The sequence below is a fragment of the Grammomys surdaster genome, unplaced genomic scaffold, assembly GCF_004785775.1.
Source record: "Grammomys surdaster isolate TR1022 unplaced genomic scaffold, NIH_TR_1.0 100, whole genome shotgun sequence".
Lineage (NCBI taxonomy): Eukaryota > Metazoa > Chordata > Mammalia > Rodentia > Muridae > Grammomys > Grammomys surdaster.
This window is the reverse complement of record NW_021604579.1, coordinates 5,908,863-5,928,354: the sequence shown is the minus strand read 5'-3', so window position 1 is coordinate 5,928,354 and position 19,492 is coordinate 5,908,863. Positions and strand designations below refer to the sequence as shown.

The window sequence follows — 19,492 nt, the reverse complement described above, 5'->3', positions numbered from 1 at the left end:
GCCACACAGGTTGGTTGGAAGCCTCGATACAGGTCCTTTTCTCCAAGAATTATTCTCAACCAAAATAGGCCTAACCACTATAAACTTGCCTCTTCCCCCCGCCCTTCCCTCCCTCCCCTTCCTGTGGCATGTACTCAGAGGTTGCAAGGCTGGGCTTTACCTGCTTCCTGAGAGCACACAGGCAGCAAGTGTACTCAGCATAACACAGGACACCTCACAAACAAGGAATCGATCACTTGGAGCAGTGTGTGGCCACACAGGCAGATGGGATCTTAAGATCAACAACACCTGGCACTCTTTAGTCTCATCCACTCCAACTACTCACTCCAAGCCCTGAGATTCTCCCACTGGACTCTGCTCTAGATGCCAAAGACACAGTTAACAGACAAGGAAACCACAGTGAATACTAAGTGGAAGCACAGACACTTACAGCAATTCAGAGAAGACTGTGCTAAGACAGGAGAATCCTGGCTGGACAGCCTCATCCCTGACCACAGTAATGCTGGAAGCCAGCTGCTGCTTCCACTCACCTGGAGTCCATGGGAGAAGCCATATTTGATCACTTTTCTTCCACTCAGTCCTTCCCCTTCCCAGTGTCCTCAAGCCCATCATCTGGATAGAGGATGCAACTGTTGGTATAGCAGTAAAAAGATGGGAAGGGACTTGGGGAAGCCAAGAGGCAATCCTAGGAAAGTAAGAGGCTTCAGCTGCTGATATCTTTCCAGATGAGCTACAGCAATCTCTGTTGTACTTGGTGCAAAAAGTCAGGCTTCAGAGGCAGCCAATCACTGATTTGCTGTGTGTCTCCAGACAAGTCTTTTTCCGTCTCTGAACATCAATTTGTGCCATAATTAGGTCAAAGATAAGATGCTTATTTGATGAAGAGTGACTTACTGTAGTGAGGCTTGGCACAGAAATGTCTTAATACCTAAGTACTTAAACACATTCATCTTTCTTGCTTCCTTCCACTTCAACCAGCAGCAAAGAATCAACAAAGACAATGCCAGAGACTTTGCAGCAAGCGTAAGTTGCTCTTTCTGTTAGGTAAACAGAGATGTAGCCCTGCAATGAAGCGTCATCAAAATCACATTTGATGAATGGACAATATATTTAATAATTTATAATCACACTAATGGAGCAGCTGATGTCTGTGGACATTTATAATGTATCAAGCACGCGACATTGGCACAGCGACCCTGTGGGCTAGGTGCAGCCAAGCCCAGCTTGACAAGTGTGTGACCAGCACAGGCACACAGAGGACCTTATGCTCAGGGCTTATAGTTCTGTAGCGGCCATCTCGAGATTCGGAATCATTGTATCTCTGAGTGTGCTTTGTGTGTGAAAACAAAGGAGTGTGCGTGGGGTTATATACAGCCTCTCTTCACACAGAGACTTGCCACTTGTCACCTCTAAACTTCCATCTCTCTGAGATCAATTGGCAGGTGCCTGCCTGTTCCCAGCTCCCCAGCCACTCCCATCTTCCTGATCCTGTGGGGCCTCACTGTAGGAACCCGGAGAGGAAGGGAGGGTGTGTCTGCCCAGTCATAGGACAGGATCCTAGAGCAATCAGTCCACCCTCTGTGTGCATTTCATATCACCAGGACAACATTAAACGGAGAACAATAAACAGTTTGATGGCCTGAGAAAATTATAATAAGAGGAAAGCTTGTCTCCCCACTTTTTTAAATTAATGCTTGCCTGACATGAAAATGTATTATTCCTCACAATTTATGTACCTAATTATGAGTTCTGTTAATTAGAAGTACTTGACAGAAATAGATACTGAAGTTCAGAGAGGCTCAGTGATTTGTCTAAGATCACACACCTAAGAGGGTTCTAAAGTCTTGAAGAGCTTCAGCCCAGGAATTAGGAATCCTGCATCCAACTTTGTGGCCAGAATCCTAGGCATGCTGTCCATTCTCATCTTTCCCGAATGAATGTCCTCCAGGGAGTCCTCCAAGGTAGCACAGTTCTCAGGTGTGGCTCTATCTGGCTCAGGCTGTGATTTTGACTGCAGTGATCTTGCCCTTCCCCCCTCCCCATACTCCGTAAGAACTGCCAGAAGATTGTAGCAGATAACAGTCACCCACCCTACATGACACATCATGGCCTTTAAAGAATTTTCATGTCACTCCTCCATCAAGACAGTGCTGAGATGAGCAAGGAATATTAGCATTGCCATTTTCCAGACAAGAATGTTGAAGCATCAGAACAGCAATAATACCACCACACACTCACATTGCTTTTTAGGCAAGTTTTAAATAGGTCAACAGGGATCCAGAGGATCAGGGTAACAATATGTGCATCCCCTATGGAGAAGCAGCCATCACCTCAAAAGTCCTAGTGAAGCAGGGCAGCATGGGACCTTCAGGAGCCCTGGCCTGGATGGTGTTAGCTTGACCCCTGGACTTGAGGGTCCCATCTCTAAGAAAATAGACCAAAGGAACCTCCAAGTGCTTCTGAGGAAAAGAACTACCAGTATATAGAGTTTAGAGAGTGACTCAGCATCCTGGGGGATGTTTGCCCAACACTGAGGTGTGGTCTCCAGAACAAAGATAGACAGAAGACCGAACAGGCAGAGAAACCAAAAGACTCAGCAGAAAGACCAGCTCCACCAACAGTGAGGGCGGAGGGTGGTGCATCCTTGGCCCTGTCCCATTGAGCTGAGATCCTCAGCCACTGTTTGTTCCCTTGGTAAGGATGTAGTATCTACGGTAGAAAGACCTCCCACCCTTGTTTACCTGTGGATTATAGTGACTGTAGCTAAGATGTGCCTCTGAAATGGTTCATGAGTTCTGTAAGCTCATCTGTCCATTTCCAGCCCATCAAGAAAGCACCAGGACCGTTCTGACCAATAAAACTGTTATGATGATAGAATGATATGAGACAGTGCTTTTCTATGGCCACTAGCCACATATGTCTACTGGGTAAGGAGCCAGTGGTGCCAAGGGAACAAATAGAACAAAGCTAAATGGGACATTTACCTGTGCATTTGGCATATATGGTTCATAGCTTCTATGCTTGGTCGGAGCAGCTCTAGAAACTAGAAGGGACAATGAAAATGGAGCATCTGTCCCACAACTTCAGGCTTCAAAGCATCGAGGCAGTCACTGACTCCTGCCAAGCAGCGGCTTATTTCAGATACAGAGTAAAGAAACAACCCCAGGAAAGTCAAACAGCTGTCTCTAGACAGAGTTGAAATTGCAGGCAGGATTAAATCTTATGATTCCAAAGTTCTCCCCTACATTTGCGATATACTGTTCCCGTATGTGAACGTGCCATCACCTATCTGTCACGTATCTCTTTAATTAGGTGCTTACCACTGGGTTCAATACTGAAAGACAAATCAAGACACACACCTGGACTTTAGGTGAAAGTCCTCAGGCAAAGGTAGTGTAGCTGCCTCAGTGAGAATATAGGGATTTTAATGACTTTGGTTTCCTTCCAGGTAGCTCACAGCACCATGTTATGAATATCATTGATGTCTGCTGAGTTTCCAGTTTATATTTCAGGCCATAGTTCCTGCCCAGAATTTCCTATGGAAATACCAAACAGCCTACTGGAGTCCAAATTTGGATACCAAATCAGCTTCTTGACCTTGTCCCCAAACCTTCCCCCCTCTCGACAAATGACAATGCTCTTTCCACTGCACCATCCCAAGCTTCTGGGGTCGTCCATGGCTCCTTTTTCTTTTTTAAAATTTCTTTCATCAAATCCACTGACAGATATCGTTAGCTCTGTCTGCATACAGAGTACTAGCCATTCCCACTGCTGCCACTCCCATCTGTCCTCTTCATCTCCATCCAGACTGAAGAAGTTCTTGGGTCTCTCTCCTTTTGTTGCTTATTTTTCCAAACAGTAGCCAGAGTCATCTTTTTAAAAATAATTTATTTATTTTTAATTTTATGTGCATTGATGTTTTTCCTGCATGTATGTCTATGTAAGGGCATTGGATCCCCTGGAAGTGGAGTTACAGACAGTTGTGAACTGCCATGCAGGAGCTAGGAATTAAACCCAGGTCCCCTGTAAAAGCAGTCAATGCTCTCTTAATTGCTGAGCCATCTCTCTAGTCCCTAGAGTCATCTTTTATAAACTGAAATTTCAGAATATGTTCCTCAATGGTTTCTCAAACTCCTTCTACAAAACCCTGCAAGGTCTACTTCCTGATGTCTCTGTAACTTATTTCCTATCACCCTTTTTTATCAAACCAGGTCTTTCTGAGCACCCCTTCCTGATACCACTGTTTTGCTCACTCCCTGGCTTCCTGAGGACCTCTGTCCAAAAAGCCCTTTATCAAAGACAGTAGGCACTCCTCACCCTATCTTATTTCAGTTTCCCTCATAATATTTATCCACTTTAAAGTGTAATGTGTGTGCCTATTGTTGCTTTCATGCTCAAATACAAGCTGGAGTCGATGAGCAGATAAAGTAGAAGAAGCCAAGTTGAATTCAAATTCGGTAAACAAGAATTTATTTTTCAATAAGAAGTTATCATAGATATTAGAGGGCTCTTATAATTTAAAAAAAAAATAGCTAAACCAGCTGTAGTGATACACGCCTTTAATCCCAGAGAACTCGAGACCGAGGCAGACAGATTTCTGCGAGTTCAAGACCAGACTGGTCTACATAGCTAGTTCTAGGGCAGCCAGGACTACATAGAAAGCCTCTGTGAAAAACAAAACAAAACAAAACAAAAAACAAAACAAAACAAATCACTGTTCATCTGTTATTTGAGTTTTACTAGTGTTCTGTATTTTATTTGCTAATATTTATGGCAGTACCCCCAAAGCTAGAGTAATCTTGAAATGTCACCACCAGTAAATATTTATTGGATGGATGGGTAGGTAGGTGGATAGATGGAGGGATGGAGGAAGGGAGGAAGGAAGGGAGGGAGGGAGGGAGGAAAGAACGGATGAATTATCCAACTGGGCCATTAAAACAATGAGCCTAAAGAGCCTGAGATTAAGAGGGATGGAGTCTTTGAAGGACTTTTCAGAAGCTGGAGCCTCGGGTGCCAGTCCCTGCCCCTGCTTCTCTGCAGGCAAAACTCCGCCTCCGCTCTAGGTTGCCCGGGTTAGCTGCGGTCCTCCAGGGGGCGGGGCCGACTAACTGGGGCTTCAGACCCAGTCCGGGCCAGAGCCGCGGCCCCTTTAACTCTCCACCTCCCTAGCACCGCTTTCGCCCTCCTGAGTGACGTCACCATGGGGCGCCCAATGGGGGTGCAGCTTACTGGCAAGCAGTGCCCGGGGCCGCTGCCGAAGGGGAAGTGAGCTAAGGCTGGAGCTATGGCCCGGGTTTGGAGCCTGCGGCCGCCGCCGCCACCAGCGCGCCCAGAGAAGCCGCGGCCGGAGCAGGGACCGGAGACGCGGCTGGACTGGCCGCGGCGCGTGTGAGTTGCGGAAGTCGCTGGCGGCGGAACACTTGACACTCGGAGCACTTCAAGCTGGCCGAGCGGTGGTCACCCCTCATCACTGCGCCCCCTCAAGGCCCTAGCAGCAGGTCTGGGGTTGCTCCAGGCTCCCGCTCCTCTCGCGCCGGTCTCTACAAACTCAGGACTGAAGCCACGGGAAGGTGATCATCCCGAATCCCAGTGGGCGTCCCGGCCTGGGCGTTTTTTAGGCACCCAGGCAGTGTCGGTGCTCTCTCCTGTCACCACCTGTCCAGTTAAGGATTAGCGAGTACCCATTGCCTGCTATGCTAAGTCTCCTCTCCTCCCATTCAAAACAAGTTTACTTTCCTTCTGCATTGGGAATCTTGTCCAGAGATCCAAAGTATCCTTAGTTTTGTGTATCTTTTCCCAGCTTCTGGAGCACTCCTAGAAATATTGGCTGCCTACACGACTAAGAATCTCGTGCTTTACTTAGCGGGTTGTTTTGTTCTGTTTTCCTTTTGACAGGTAATAGTTGTTTCAGGAATTTATCCATTTGGATCGCCAGTTCCTTGGCCATTTCTATGTAACTTCCCCCCCATCCATCTGAGTCCAATTTCCTCTGGGCTCTATTCTCCAGCCCTAAGTAGATCTGGTCAGTCCCACCTCTGGGTGGGAGTGATCAGGGGGCTCTGGCCCAGGATTTCCAACCCTGGAAGGCAGCTGCAAGTCAGCGAGAGAGTTGGGTGTTGGTTACGAACCTGGCAACTCAGGAGTGGGCCCGCCACTCACCCCCCACAAAAAGATGAAGAAGCGCAAAGAGCTCAATGCGTTGATCGGCCTGGCTGGTGACAGTCGGAGAAAGAAGACCAAGCAAGGCCCAAGCAGCCACCGCCTGCTTCGCACTGAGCCTCCTGACTCAGACTCAGAATCCAGCTCAGAGGAAGAGGAATTTGGAGCAATTGGAAATCGCTCTCGTTTTGTCAAGTGAGTGTAGCAGTGGAGAGGGCTGAAATGGGCAAAGGCATCTTGCACTACTACCAGCCAAGCAAATAGATGGGAAGGAGAAGGAGGAGTCCTTTGGATGAAAAAAGGAAGTAGGCCTTGGAAAACAGAGGAAGAAAGAATGCTGGAGAGAGCAAGTTCTAACCCTAAATAAAAAGTAAACAGTCACTCTAATGTCTAGCAAGAGCTCCAAATCCAGGGTGGAAGTGTGAACTTGGCGAATGGGCCCATAGCCCAAGAAGGAATTAAAAGGTTACTAATGGAGACAGAGGAGCAGAGAGGCTTTTGGAGCTAGGCATTTTTTAAAAGTAGGTCAAGGGACCTTGAGACCAATACTTGTTTTGTGTTTTCTTAATGAGCTTGGATACTGGTGAAGGGCATACTGTCCAAAGTGTGAACCTTGCACATAGACTCAGGGTAAGGGTACGGGAGGTGGGGAGCAGTCTTTTTTTCTCAAACCAGTTTCAGGTAGAGCAACCACTAAACAAATGAGCTTTGAGGATTGGAGGATTAAGAGGTGAGTTTGTGAGGCAGCTGAAGGAAACCTCAGACATTTGAGCCTGTCAGAGACCAAACTAAAAGTGAAGGGAGCCTGCTGGGGAGTAGAGACAAGTGCTAGGCAGAGGGCTTGTTGTGATCTTTTAGCGTGTTCAGAGTCTGTGTCCTTCTGTTGAGGCTTTGGTTAGTTAAGGACCTCTCCAAGTTTGTGTTGTGAAGGTCATCTGACGAAGTGTGGGTCTTGAAAGTTGCCCTGCTGCCTTAGTTTAGAACTGAAGGCTAGGTGAGGTCTGGTGTGAAGTCTAGTGTGTTTCTAGTTCTGTCCTCCCAAGGCAGTTAAGGTAAAGGATATCAGGTGTCCACTTAAACCAGCAGATCTTGTTTCTCTCATCCTGTTTGCAGTAAAACTTGGTCAAGAGTTTGTGAAGTTCCAATAAATGAGGCAAGGTCTCCTGGGCTAAGTGAGCGTGTATTAGGGAGGGGGGTAAACCTGGGCTAAGTGAGCGTGTATTGGGGAGGAGGGTAAACCTGGGCTAAGTGAGCATGTATTGGGGAGGAGGGTAAACCTGGGCTAAGTGAGCGTGTATTAGGGAGGGGGGTAAATTACACTGCAGGGATAGAATTCCATAGAACCCCTCATTTTTACCCTTCTTTCCATCCGTTCTTTCTTTTTATCTTAGTACTACTAAGGATTAAGCTAGATTCTCATGCATAGTAGACACACACCCTCTCTCCCACCAAGCAAACATCCACCACCATCTTGTAAAACAGGATCTTAGTAACTTGTTCAAGCAGGCATAGAACTTGGTAATCAACCCCTCTTCCTCAGACTCCCAGGTACATGGATTGCAGATGGGCCACTGGGTCCTTCTTGTCGTTTACACTTCTCAAACTGAGTTCAGCTCCAAAGACCACCTTCCTGAATTGACAGCAGTGACCGAGAACCTACAAGCACTTCCCATGACCCACGGGAACTCCCTGTTTCCTGTGCACTTTGAAACCTTTGTACCCAATAGACCTTTTCACAGGTAGTATTCAGTAATTTTCAACCTCCTATTAGTCGTAAGTGTATTATCTTGTGATCCTTGGTAAAGTCATTGGTCATTCATTAGAGAAGATAATCGCATAGCAACATACTGTTGTTAGTAAAGCTGTTCTTACAGCTACCTTCTCACTCATGGGTGACTGTGTTCTTCTGACAGGGGAGACTATGTCCGATGCTGCAAGATCTGCTATCCCCTCTGTGCCTTTGTCATCCTCGCAGCCTGCGTTGTGGCCTGTGTGGGCTTGGTGTGGATGCAAATGGCTCTCAAGGAGGATCTGGATGTCCTCAAGGAAAAATTTCGAACGAGTAAGTGGTCAGGTTTTTTTTCAAGTTTTGGGAAAAACTGGCCCGTTCCGAATTTGCCCATTTTGGTAAGCAATTGTCCGTCTTGTTCTATATATACTATCTTTAACTGTCAGCTTAACTGTAATAACACATACTTGTTTTTCAACCCATAAACAAACTCAGTGGTTATGTACCATCAGACAAGTAGCATCTAAAATTATGACACTGCAGTCAACAATGCAAAAGGGAACAATTGTAGGCCAGAAGCCTGATTATACTCTACCTACATCCTCGCTCCAGTTACAGAGTGGCTGTTGTAATGCCACGGTTTCTTTCTACCTCACAGAGCCAGCATTAAAATGTGGAAGCATCTGTCAGGTGACAGGTTTCCTCTTTCAAAACACTGTGTAGGATCATAGGAGTGGACAAGTCATTCTCAGAGCCACCATTTACACACTGTCTGCCTGTGCCAATGGACACATAAACTGTTCCCAAACAGTCCTCTGACATAGGCATTGTTTTTGCTCTTCCCTACCTCCCCACGTGAGTGTGTGTGTGTGTGTACACATGCCTGTGCAGTGTTAAAGATGAGAATTACTACTTAGAAGAAGAAACTGGAGGGGGGGCAGATGTTTCAACAGATTTAGACACTTGCTGCCAATCTTAATCAACTGAGATCCATCCACCTGTGTTGGAAGGAGAGCACTCTTGCAAGTTGTCCTCTGACTTCCATAGACATGCTGTGGCATGCACACACACAACCGATAAATAAATAAATAAATAAATAAATAAATAAATAAATGTTTAGAAAAACAAGTTTAGAAAAGTTAAGTAGGTTGTTTAGCAATTAAGTGTATAGACCTGAGATTTATATCTGGTCCTCTTGCCCTTTATCCCCAAGTCCACATTTATAGCCACTGCTGTACTGCATTACTGTTCCAGTGCCAATAAAAGCTTCACAAATGACTACAAGTGCCCACAAATTACTCTGTATCAGTGCAGATCAGTAGTCTATGAAAAATTTAGTAGCTGTTGGAAGAGCTGGTTTTGTACATGTGTATGTTTTGATGTTCAAGCACAGAGCAAGAACTGATAGGTAGCCAGTAGGCTTTTTTCCACAGGATACTTGTTTGTGCTTTCTATTCCAAGGAGGAAAAGCTTCAAATACCATGAACGTCACCATCTTAAAAGTTCTAGGGAGCATTTGATCCTTTGAAGTGCATTGCACATTGCTGAAGAGGTGCACTGATCATAACAGTTCTGACCTTGAAGCCAGCACAGCCAATGGACAGATTTGTCTTATAAAGGGGTTTTGTGCTTTAAGAGACTTCTCAACTTACAAAATGTCATATATTCTAATTACAAAGTTCAGTTATATATATCCAAAGTTTTTTTTTCTAAAAGGCATGTTTGCATAGTGGTTTCAACCAGGTTTAACTAACACATTTTCTTCTTTTCTAGCAACAGTATAATTTTTGGTTCTAGATTTCAAGAATTAATTTTCTAAGCTAAGGAACCAGTTTCAGTTTAATCATAGACCTCAATGGTAATAGTACTCCAGGAAACTGACCACAGGCTTCCCAGAACTGTGGCTCCAAAACTGGCATTTGGGCTCTCAGTTTTCCTCTTAAGCCTAGAAAAATCACAGCCTTCTGAGGCAAAAGAATCAGTTAGCTTCTCTTAACCTACAGTCATTCAAGCTTTGAAGGTGACAAAGGACAGCTACTCCTTAGAGTGTGTCTCTAGTGACAGTGCTTTTAAAATCTTTTAATATTCACTTGGGTTTTCTTGACTTTCTGGTCCAGGGATAGGATTGGGTAAGTCCACAATTCTTCATCAGAATCATCCTGATTTATATGATTGAATCAAAGTACAGCACAAAAAAGAATGTACAACCTAAAGGGTTTCTCCCTATGTAATTCTTATTTTTGCAATATTGCAAATATTTTTAAGCCTATATTTTCTTTGCATGTAAATAATAAACATAACTAGGAAACAGTGTTGAACTATACGTGACTACTGAGCACACCTTTCTGTCCTATGAATCCTCCATAATTAGTTAAGCTTCTTAGGCTTATGACACACCTCATTTTGATCACATATAGCAATTATATGTTTATACATTCCATACATTGCTCAGTTCTACCCTCTAGAGATTCCTTTCTGCAGCTATGAATTTATAGGATACCAAGGTAATACCTTAGCTGGGCTTGCCATGGATTTCTTTGTCTGGAAAATGCGAGACATATAGTAGGCCTGACAGACAGTCGATAAATACTTGTTAAGCATTTGTTAATGTCAGTTCCTAAAAATAGTTTATTCAGGAGATGCCACTCCATCCATACACCTGGGCTGTGGGGGCCAGCTTGCTATCATTGAGGAAGACTGTCCTGTAGCCAGAACTGTATTTGTCAGCTAGCTGAGTAAAGCAGGTTTGGAATTGTCAATCTAGTTGTGTTGTTGGCTTTGCTTTGCCACCATAGAAATGTCAGTGGCCACTGAGATCATTCATTGGCAAGGGCTCTTACCACCACGCCTGATGACCTGAGTTCAGTCTCTGGAGTCCATGTGGTTGAAGGAGAGCCACTCTTGTGAGTCATAATCTTACCTCTGTGTCCATGTTACACCACACAAACACCACCAACACCATATGCAACACACACACAAGAAAGAGAGAGAAAGAAAACAAAGACAAGCAAGGACTTCATGAGGGATGGAAGTCTGTCATGCTCAAGCTGGACTACTGTGGACTGATTGCTCACTAGTTTTGGTTTCAAAAAAAAGAGAAAGAGCAGTTACCTTGACTAAGTGGAGTAATTTTACTACGTTTAAATGATCATATTTTTAAAACTATGCTTGTACTTAAGCACATCTCAGTAAGTTAATTTTTATTTCTTCTTAATCTAATAAAATAGTAGAACTTATCAGTTCAGATAAGACCACCTGCCTGCTTGACTTGAATGCCTTTTGAGAAATCAGAGCCTCTTGTTCCTCATTTCAATAATTTTTCCAAGGAACCCCTGAGGAACAGGGGGACGTACCTGAGTGGAAAGCAAGGCTTATTTATGCCTTACTTTTTCTTTGCAGTGAGGAGTGGCTTGATCCTTGAATTCAAACACTGTCTGGCCTTCAAAACACTTTCTTTAAAAAATGCATTGCCTGCACGTATGTCTGTATGAGAAGACCGGGTTCCCTGGAGGTGGAGTTACAGACTCTTGTAAGCTGCCTTGTGGGTGCTGAGAATCGAACCTGAGACATCTGGAAGAGCAGTTAGTGCTCTTCACTACAAAGCCATTTCTTCAGCCTCCCTCCCTTTTTTGAATGCTGTATTTTTATATGTGGGTGTTTGCCTGGATGTATCTGTGCACTGTGTATATGCAGTGCCCTGGAGGCCTGAAGAAGATGTCAGGTCCCCTGGGCTGTAGTTACAGACTTGTGAGCTTGCATGTGGATGCTAGGAACTAGACCCAGGTCTTCTGGAAGAGCACTTCTAGTAGAGCACTCTTAACCTCTGAGCCCCTTGCCTTGGAACTTAATTCAGTATTCTTTTTCTAGAATCAGATATTTTAAAAGACTTTCACAGTCATCCAAAGCAAAATTATATCTCCAGTATTTCCTCTCTGTCAGTGATGAAGCATTAGAGAAAACGGGAAGAATTTAGAAGAGAAGGAAAGTGCTAACCACTCAGACATCTCCTTTTTGGGTCATCTGGGGAAAGTAGTGGTTTGATATTTTGTACAAAATGTTAGATGCTTTTGTGTGAGTAAAGTACAAAGATGTGTCACTGACATCGTAAGCATCCTAAAAGAGTACTGGTCCTGTGAGCATTTAGTTTGACTTCTCACTATGAAATTAGAACAATCACGTAGTTCTTTCTGAGCCTATATTTTCTTACCCACACCTGACACATGAAGATGTATTTTTGCCTCGAAAGCACTTTGGTCATTACCCTGTTATGTTATAGTAATCCTCCATTCACCTCTAGACAGAGAACTTTAGGGCCTTTTCTATACAGTGGTGTCAGGTAGAGGGCTGGCACACAGTAGAGGCTCAGTAATGTGTCATTTGTGATAATTACATCAAAATTGATTATAAATTATGGGGGGCATTGTATGAATACAAAACTTAACTATTGACATTGTGTATGTTGTGTTTGAAAAGTGTATATAGAAATTTTCATTTCCTAATCATAAAGATGGAAAAAATGAGAATTAGATAAATTCTTTTGAGATTTAACATATTAAATTTTAAATGAGTTGCTTTCCCTGGTGAAAGAACATGAATAAGTAATTGTAAGTTGTTTGTTTGCCATACTTCCATTTATGTAACAAAAGTGCCTCAGTTTGTCTTGTTTCCCCTCAAAAACCCACAGCAGGTAATGATTGTGATCCCCTCTTGGCTCATAGACTCCTCAGGATCCAGAGTGTCCTCAGGGCTTGCTAGCTTCATGTATGCATTAGTTAATAGTTGTAACTCAGGTTATTTATGTCTCTGTCTTACTTCTTTTCCACTTCTAAGTCCTATTTATTGCATATAGACTTCAGGAAAGAGAGCCCCTCCCTGCTGATAGTGTTTGACCACCTGAGTGTGGAAGGCATTCAGGGGATGGGCTTTTCTTTACAACCTAGCTGAAACTCTATAAGCAATTCAGTAACACAGAGATGCATTCGTTAGAATGAGTAATGGAATGTTCTTACTGACTGAGACAGATGGTTTCTGCAAACCATGTGTAAATCAAATGCTATGCTAGAAGCACTCAGGAAAGTCTGTTATTTAGAATGCAATCCTATGGCAGCAACTTTTGAAAAATAAATGAAAATACCTAATTTCATTATTGTGAATTGTTCCATAGTGGGCTTGCTAAAAGGGATATTGCCACCACCCTCAGTTTTCATGAGGCCTTGTTATTGTTAAGTGTGCTTGCTTGTCTGACATTTTTACTTTCTGAATTTTCTTTGTTGGGTTTGAAGAGGAGAATGATGTACTGAGACATATGGTTAGAAGATCAGCAAAGACCAGGTTTATTTAGGTAACAAGTATTTACCAAGTGCTTAAAGTGATATTCTAAGTGCAGACCACACAGAAATGGAAAAAACCAAGTCATAGAGTTCACATTTTAGTAAATTATTTTATAGTGACCCTGTATGCCAGTGTGGGGGCATAATATATATATAGTAACTAATCAGGAAATTTATGACCTGAAGAAAAATGATGTACGTTTTATTCTGGAAGAAGAGACATTATCAATATTTTATTTTCCATTAAGAGGAAAGAAATGCTTTTTAAAGGAGGAAGAGAGTGTGCCCTCGGCCTCTGCCTCAGTCTTCAGGTCTCTTAACTGTGCAGGAATTGTTTCCACAGAGTCCAAATGTCCCCCTGCGCCTCACTGACACGTTTATCTTCTGTTACATCTTGAGCTTTCGGGTTGGTTAAGAAAACGCTATTTATGAAATAATCTTATTTCTTATAGTAGTATTTGAATACCCCCTCGCAGTCAGCCAATTTAAAGTAGAAGAAAATAAGCATTTAGAGGTAGTTTGTAATGGCACTTTGTGCAACCGTGGGATAGGAGTTGTAAGTCTAATTGGATAATCTGAAAGCTGGTCAGACGTTTATTTATCACTGACTGTATGCCTGGTTAAAAGTGTTAAAGATGTACGCTTACATCACAGTGCTGCCCTGCCTCCACTTTCCTTTTTCATTGTAATTAGGTGATTGTGGATTAAGTCATCATCATCCCAAAATTAATTCACTAATTATTCATTAATCTCTCTTCTTCCCTTCTTTCCTGCCTTGTGATTGCTCCTCTCCCCGCCCCCCACCCCCCATTTTGGAGCCAGAGGAAATGTCGTCTTTATTTATAATTGTTCTTATTTTGTTTTCAGTGGAGTCTAATCAGAAAAGCTCATTCCAGGAAATCCCCAAACTTAACGAGGAACTTCTCAGCAAACAAAAACAACTTGAGAAGATTGAGTCTGGGGAGCTGGGCTTAAGCAGAGTCTGGATCAACATCACAGAAATGAATAAGCAGGTAGTGAAAGTGTGACTTTATTCCTGTGTAAGCTGTGGAAATGAATTTGCATTAGTTGGTGAGCATTTAGTATGAATTTATAATTCAAGGTTTTGTCTTTTTAAGTTGGAATTTACTGTGATCACAACATGTTAAAATAGTAAAATAGCCACACCAAAAAAAACAAACAAAAAACCCCTACCATTTGCCAAAATTTTATTTTTATTTTTTTTATTTTTATTTGTTTTTTAAATCAAATTGTAATTTTTACTTAGTCACACAGGGGTTATAAACACAAAAAGGCAACGTGTGGGGAAAGGGATGACACTGGAGTGTGGGTGTTCAGAGGGAGTACAGATATCGTTCAGAACAGGGTATTGGCTGGGTAAAGGTTCAGGGGACAGGACACTATGACTCTGCCTATGATTCACCTGTCCTTATCTAAGTTGGTATTATCTGCCAAGGCTACCTATTTACAAGGTCTATGACTACTCAGGCTGGTAAATTTCCACAAAAGCTGCCTGGTTACAATAGCTTATAGCCATCTGTTTCAATGTTTTTCCACAGAGACCCAAGACTTGGTGTTAGTATACATGTATGATAGGTCTATTGCTGATTTTAGGCCTATGGCTGATTTTAGGCCTTCAGTGTGTAAACAGGGCTGCCCCTGACATCTCCTCCCTTCTCTAGGTATAGAAGGGCTGTGGCAATTCTAATCTTGGGAAGGCGGGGATAGAGGCCTGACTTCCAGTAATTGAAGGGGACTTTGTAATGGCTCTGGTCCCCATGTCATTGTCCAGTGAGGCATGAGGTTGCCAAAATTTTAAATGCATTTACCAAGTATCTAAAATGTTAACCCTTTCTGCACATGCAGAGTTCCATAGGGTAGAGCATTATAGAGGGAGTTATAAATAACTGAGTCAGCTTTTTCTACAGAGAAATATAAGTAGCAAGTAAGAAGGAATGCCATCTAATGCCTATTGTTATTAGGTGAGTTTGTTTTGTTTATGAGAGCTTACAGACATAGAGGGTTAGCACTGGAGTAGAGTGCTATGGCGGGATGCCAGATCTAGAACAACCACATGGCTAATGGTCAGGTAGACTAGCTTAGGAGCAGGTATAGAGTTACCTGACTTTGGCCAGACAAGCAATTCTAGAGAAAGCTGTTGAGCCTCAAGGTTGTTCAGAGCTCAGTAGGCATTGCTTCTAAAAGAAGGAATCTACCAGAGAAACCGTGTTTGTTCTAAGGATTTTTGACCAAGATTCTCATACATGTAAAGAATTATAGTTACTACTGGGATCCAGAACCCATTGTCAGGCTTGGGTCTTGAGTTGATTTTTGTTGTTTCTGCTGCTTAGTTTGGCTTTTTGTTGTTGTTGCTTTCAGTTTAGTGAGGAAAGATATAGTCATTGAAAAGAAAACTCAAGTACCAAATAAATAATACACATGCAAAATACTTAAAATTAGGCTTGTCATCTTTGTTGAGATTAAGAGAACATTCTCTTCAGGATGGAGTCTTGAATGAGCCAGTAAGAGGAAGCACTGTTGGAAGAACAGGCTTGTAAATATTTATAAAGTTACACCTTTTAGCCACATTTTGCGAGTAGGATAGTTCAGTGTTTAAGGCTGAAATTCAGTGGTCTAGGAAAATAAAATGTCTTCTGCCTGGAATCCAGAGTAAAATTGTCTACATTTCCCAGTAAATGTGTGTGACAGTGTGCAATGGTGTGAATGTGTTCCCCAGTTCATGTGTCAAGTACATACAGAAGTGTAGCCTTTCGTGGGTAATTAGCATTTACCCCAAAATTATTTTAGAAGAGAAATAGAAACCCTTTGGCACATTTGTGTGTTCTTATCACATGCATCGGTTACCCTCCACTGTGTTATGATAAGGCAAAAATTCCTCATTAGATGCAGTCACGTGTTCTTAAATGAGCTAAAGAACCTGTTTATAAGTCACCCATGCTATGGTGTGCATGCTCTGGCTGCAGGAAGTGGACTAAGATACTATAAGCAGCTAAAATGAAATATCTGAAAGCAGTGGCTCACCCAGAAAGTGTTTAGTGCCTTATGACATTCCTAGTCTTAACTTTTGGGGGCTTTGTTTTATTTTGATTTTGGTTTTGGTTTTGAGACAGTTTCATTATGTAGCCCATGCTGGCCTGGACACTAAGATGATACGAGCCACCACACCTGGCTCTGTTTTGTTTTCTTTTCTTTTCTTTTCTTTTCTTTTCTTTTCTTTTCTTTTATTTTATTTTATTTTATGTCTCAGAGGAAATAAGTTACAGATGATACCAACTAGTATTTACTAGTTATCATTTATTCTTAGGTTCTTGGTAATTTAAAAAAAAAGCAGATATTCATTTCTTTTGTGCACAAAGAATAGAATCCACTGTGGCCCTACATGCACACAGCAAAGGAGCAGTATGGACAGAGATGATATCAGGTGGGAGTAGCACGGCTCTGGGAGAATGAACGTTTTTCCTGGGCAGTCTGTGGATCTCAGTTGGCAGAACAGGGTCAGCCATTCTCAGACAAGGTTAAGATTGCTTTGCATGAAAAAACAGACAAACATCAACTGTTTGTCTCCACCTCCTTCTTACATATTGGCATTCTAGAACTGCCCAAAGAGAATACTGGTGCTTAGTGTGCTATAAGACGTCCTAGGACTTTGTGTATGAACCTGGAGAAGGTTAGACTAAAACTCTTTTCAGATTAGTAGCACCAAACTGTATGAGATGCTAGATTGATTTATTAAAGCCAACTTAAAACAGGGGAGTCCTCCATTAGCATAGACCCAGAAGGATGGATGGCGGTGAGGTCAGCTGAATATTGTTTCCGAAGGGAGCTTGGCAGTCTGGGTGGTTCTCTAAAGCTAGTGCACACATCTCCAGTGCTCTATTCAAGCCAGCAGCCAAAATGAGTCAAAATAGAAATAAAAGTAAAAATAATGTTTAACTATGTATCTGTGGCTAGTGATAATTGTCAATTCAGGTGATTCTAATAGCATTTTTAAACAATTGAAAGATACTCAACCCACAAGAAAATGTATTCTGTCACTTATCAAGAACTATTTCTGCTACCAAGTAAGCTGAAGTTAATTCAGGCTGGGGAAAAGGCCATCTGGTTGAGAAAGTTAAAATCCAACTTTTCCTTAAATCTTTAAGGTAGTACTTGAATCTTCACTTACACTTTGTTTTATTCATGAAACTTCTGGTACTGTGCCTGTTCCCTCTTGACGGTTATAAGACACCTCCCTTTCTGTGGGGACAAATGTTTACCAAGCTGCTTTTATGGAGCTAAAGCCTTTGTACCTCAGTCCATTCAGACTGCTCTAACAGAAGGCTTTCAACTAGGTAACTTATGAAGAATGGAATTTATTACTTGCAGTTCTGGAGGCCCAAGACTCCAGGATCAAGATGCTGTCAGATTGTCTCTGGTGCAGTCTCACTGTCGGCTTCATGGCCGGTTCCCTATAGCTGCATTAGAAGAAAGGGTGAAATGGCATCACTGGACTATTCATGAAAGTAGATCCATCTCTTATCATGCCTGGAGGACCCCACCTTTTACTGCCACCACATTGGAGATTTTTGAACATGAAACTTATAGGGGAGTACCAACATTCAGACTACAGTAGATTTAGAGCCAAAAAGATGCAGTCCCTTACCCCAGTGATCTTATGGACAAACAGAAAATAGGAAAGTAAGAAGCTTGACATGAAGCAGGTCCGTATGGCTCAAATGCTGAGGGCGTATTTAAATGACTATCCAACCCAGATTGGGATCAGCTTTCCCAGAAATGTTGTGCCAAGTCTGAAGGGGAAATGGAGCAGGTGGGCCCTGGAGAACGAGAGACGGTTACTCTCTGTAGCCAGTACAGCGATCCTCATCATTTTATCTACCTGCTAAAATCTACCTGTGACCTCAGGACCTGTAAGTATGAAGCTTTGTAATCATCCACTGATCTGTGTACAGCAACGATAGCTTTTGAGTCACCCCACAGACACTGAAAGCTGGAGCACACTCCTTTCTTGTTCTGTTCTCATACTGTGAACAGGTGGGGTTCTGGGCTGTATTTCATGTCCCTTTTCACATTTCTGTCCTCTTCGTTGGTGATTTCACTGTTTCGGGGCTTCCTTCAGACATCACTTTCCGTGCTGCCACTGTGAGTTCAGTCTCAGTCAGCAGTGTCGTTAAATTATGATGTTTAAATAGGAACACGTGTAAAACAAGGTTATATATTAAATTGATGTGTTACTGAAAATGTAACCAAAGGACTCACAGGAACCTAGCCCCCACCCCTAGGAACAGTGTTTAGCATTCACTAATCCAGTGTTTGCTGTAGCTTTTCAGAAGATAACTACCTAATAACAAGAACGGAGTACCTTTGTAAAACAATAGACAAGTGAAAAGACTTCGTATTGAGGAAATTTTAGTCCTTCCTTATTGCCTGCCTTGGGCCCAGAAAGAAGCCAGAGATAAAGTAAATCAACAAGCACTGTTATCAAGGACCTTAGGCGCCCTTCTGTAGTTCCCTCCTGCTCTCTTGTGAGCACTTGTATGATGGTCATTTGCATATGCATCTAATGGCATCAGGAGACTGTACACTGTACTCAGCCTCAAGCTGGTGATGAAAATCTGAGTAGTGATGATAACTGTTGTACATTAAATGTCTCCTTTGTGCACACCACTCAGTTAGCTGAATAGCATGTATGATCTCCTTTCTCTTTGTCCGTAAGTCACAAGTAGTAAGTGGTATGTACACCAGTGCAGATAAGAAAATTGAGATTTGCCTGGTGGTGGTGGTATATGCCTTTAATCCCAGTGATTGAGAGACAGAGGCATGCAGAGCTCTGTGAGTTCAAGGCCAGCCTGGTCTGTCCTGTCTAGCAGGGCATTAAACAGGGGTCCGGGGAGATCACCTGAAAGAGAAAGTGGGGGACAGGCTGACGCAAGGAAGGCGATCTGTCTATAGTCTGATCAAATCGCCATTTTTACTTTTTCACACAGGGGTTATATACACAAAAAGGCAGGATATGGAGAAGGGGATGATGCAGGAGCGTACGTGTTCAGGGGAGTACAAATATCTTCCAGAACAGAGTGTCAGCTGGGTGAAGGTTCAGGGAGACAGATCACTATGACTCCGCCTATGATTCACTTGTCCTTATCTAAGTTGGTACTATCCACCAAGGCTACCTATCTACAAGGTCTATGACTATTAGTTCTTATCCAGGCTGGTAAATTTCCACCAAAGCTGCCTGTTTACAATATCTTATAGC

General features: G+C 42.8%; 1 protein-coding gene across 4 annotated transcripts in view; it reads left to right on the top strand.

Annotated features, from left to right (window-relative positions):
* The first annotated feature begins 5,386 nt into the window (after positions 1–5,386).
* Positions 5,387–19,492, top strand: part of Efcab14 (EF-hand calcium binding domain 14) — a 39,014-nt gene continuing 24,908 nt past the window's right edge. Inside the window, exons 1-4 of one of the 4 annotated variants that reach the window (XM_028786686.1) lie at positions 5,387–5,498; positions 5,896–6,354; positions 8,073–8,221; positions 14,086–14,231. In XM_028786686.1, coding sequence (XP_028642519.1) covers positions 6,173–6,354; positions 8,073–8,221; positions 14,086–14,231 — 477 coding nt within the window. In that variant the 5' untranslated portion in view covers positions 5,387–5,498; positions 5,896–6,172. The other 3 variants (XM_028786672.1, XM_028786679.1, XM_028786693.1) reach the window with 3 other exon arrangements.